At 38.3% G+C, this 2,578-nt stretch overlaps 1 protein-coding gene across 1 annotated transcript in view; it reads right to left on the bottom strand.

Moving 5' to 3' along the window:
- Positions 1–2,578, bottom strand: part of SVEP1 (sushi, von Willebrand factor type A, EGF and pentraxin domain containing 1) — a 247,462-nt gene that overhangs the window by 99,039 nt on the left and 145,845 nt on the right. The window contains exon 15 of the mRNA XM_006864679.1: positions 224–388. Within this exon, the coding sequence (XP_006864741.1) occupies positions 224–388 (165 nt within the window). The remainder of the gene's footprint in view (positions 1–223; positions 389–2,578) is intronic.

The following is a 2,578-nucleotide window of genomic DNA, read 5'->3' as shown; positions in this document are numbered from 1 at the left end:
TCTGCAGTCTAGTGCATTAACCCACAGTGCCACACCAGGACTCCAGGATATACTAATGACAGTTGATAGACTATAAATGACAAGGCTTAGTTGATTAGACTCTCCCTAATTCTCAGTTCCTGGGTGGTTTCTTCAGAAAAATAAATAGAACATCTGAGAAAAGGGTTTTCGATGAAGAATTTTACATGATACAATTTTTTTCAATCAAATAGTTTATCCTTACCTGTAATGTTAAAAATTAACTTAATTTTGTGGTCAGATATTGGAGAGCTTCTTTTGCTCCGTGAAGGTCTGGCTTTGCTGGTGCCTGTGGGAGTTTCTTGCACGACATCCAGGAAGTCATCGTAAGAGTAATCCAGCCGATTTGCTGCACCCCAGCCGCCTGGTCCTGGAAAGTTGGGGCAGAGAAAGAAATGACTACACAGTTCATCTTCATCACTGTTTAGGTTCTGATGTGAAACCATAAGAAATAGATCTGTGGATATCAAATTGTCCTTGACCATTTTCCTAAATGCCCTTAATGGATAGCCTACAGGATTTGGTCTACAATCTTATATTGTAATTTTTTGGCACTTCAGATTAGATTACTACTGAATTAGACTGAAAGAAGAAAGGAAAACCTCTATGGAGATTCCTAGATATTTCAACAATTCTACTACTGAGTCCTGGTGTAGTACTGTAGAATAAACAGTGGACCACAAGGTTGGTTTGAGCTGCAGGGTCAGTGGTTTGAACCCACCAGCAGCTCTAAGGGAGAAAGATGTGGCAGTTTGCATTCTTAAAGATGTGTAATCTTGAGTATCCCATAGGGGCAGTTCTACTGTGTCTGACAGGGTCACTATTAGAGTCAGCTCCACAGCAATGGTCATTTTGTTTTTTTCTTTTTACTTCTGAGTTAATTATCTTAGCATTAGAGGTAAATAGGGATGGGTGCAGGATTCTAAGAAATTCTTACTTCCCTTCAAGGTTTGCTCCATTTTTCATCTTTTTTTTTCTTTCAAAAATTAAATTTTAATGCTTTATGTGAGGATTATTTATGATACCGGCATCAGATTTAGAAGATGGGATTTAGTTTATGAAGGCGGCATGTAAGTTAAATGTCTGTATCATGTAACTACACAAGAGTAAGGAGTTCTGGTGTGGTGCTGCAGGTTAACGCGCTGGACTGCAAAGTCCGTTTGAACTGCAAGGTCCGCAGTTTAAGCTCACCAGCCATTCCTCGGAAACTCTATACAGGGGTTGCTATAGGTCGGAACCAACTTGATGGCACTTAACAACAACAACAACAACAACACAAGAGGCAACATGATGTGTGTGATTTTCTGGATATTCTAGATAGCATTGTAATTAACACCCTGTACGTGGGTTAATGCGCCAGACTGCAAAGCCGTTTGAAATGCAAGATCGGCAGTTCAAACTCACCAGCTGCTCCTCGGAAACCCTATACAGGGTCGCTATGAGTTGGAACCGACTTGACAGCACTTAACAACAACAACTCAGACTGTGCCTTTTTGATTTATGATGTTAAATTCTGTGATTGAGCCTCAGTCTCTTCATCAGTAAAATGGAGATAATGATTCTTACTGCATAGATTGTGAAACAAATAAGATAATATATAGCTTAGTATTTGGCTCATTGTAAAACCTCAGTGATATTAATATTGTTGCTCAGTTATGTGCTCAAAAATCCAATTACATTTATACAGACTTGTCCATTTAAGTAATTTTTCATTTATTTTTGTTTCTGGATGTTAACATTTACTGGGGCCACAATTTTTGCTATTCTACTTAGATATTTTTCTATAAGTGCCATCTATTTATCACAGAAAAAGAAAGTATATGAACAAAGACAAAAATATAAAAATTCACCTACAGAGAAATACCTACCATTTACATCTTAGGTAAGCTTTTCCCATTACAAATATATGTAGGTAAGAATGTAGATATGTTATTGGTGTTGTTAAATGCTATTGAGTCAGTTTTGACCCACAGTGACCTGGATAGGGTTTCTGAGGAGCAGCTGGTGAACTTGAACCACCGACCTTGCATATCAAACTGACTTTGCAGTCCAGTTCATTAACCCACAGTGCCACACCAGGACTCTTGCCTCTTGTGTAGTTACATGATATAAACATTTAACTTACGTGCTCCCTTCATAAATGATGGGGCTTCAAAAGTTTGCGGAAAAATTTATATTCCATTTTCCACAAACCTTTTGAAGGTCCCTTGAGTATATCTGAGTTAAGCATAGCATACTTTTAAGAAAACAATAACATGCCACATATATTATTTGCTAATCTTTGAAAAAATATTTTCACCTAACTACATATCATAGCATTTCTGTTACAATAAAGAAAAAGCATCTGCCATGCTAGTTATTGTTGTTGTTAGGTGCCATCAAGTCAGTACTGACTCATAGCAACCCTATGCACAATAGAACGAAACACTGCCCTGTCCTAGGCCAACCTCACAATTATTGCCATGCTTGAGCCCATTGATGCTGCCACTTTGCCAATGCATCTTGCTGGGCGTCGTCCCCTTTTTCTCTAGCCCTCCACCTTACCAAAAATGATATTCTT

The sequence above is a fragment of the Chrysochloris asiatica genome, unplaced genomic scaffold (genome assembly GCF_000296735.1).
Source record: "Chrysochloris asiatica unplaced genomic scaffold, ChrAsi1.0 scaffold00069, whole genome shotgun sequence".
Classification (NCBI taxonomy): domain Eukaryota; kingdom Metazoa; phylum Chordata; class Mammalia; order Afrosoricida; family Chrysochloridae; genus Chrysochloris; species Chrysochloris asiatica.
The sequence above is the reverse complement of the archived record's forward strand: the minus strand, read 5'-3'. Positions and strand labels throughout refer to the sequence as shown.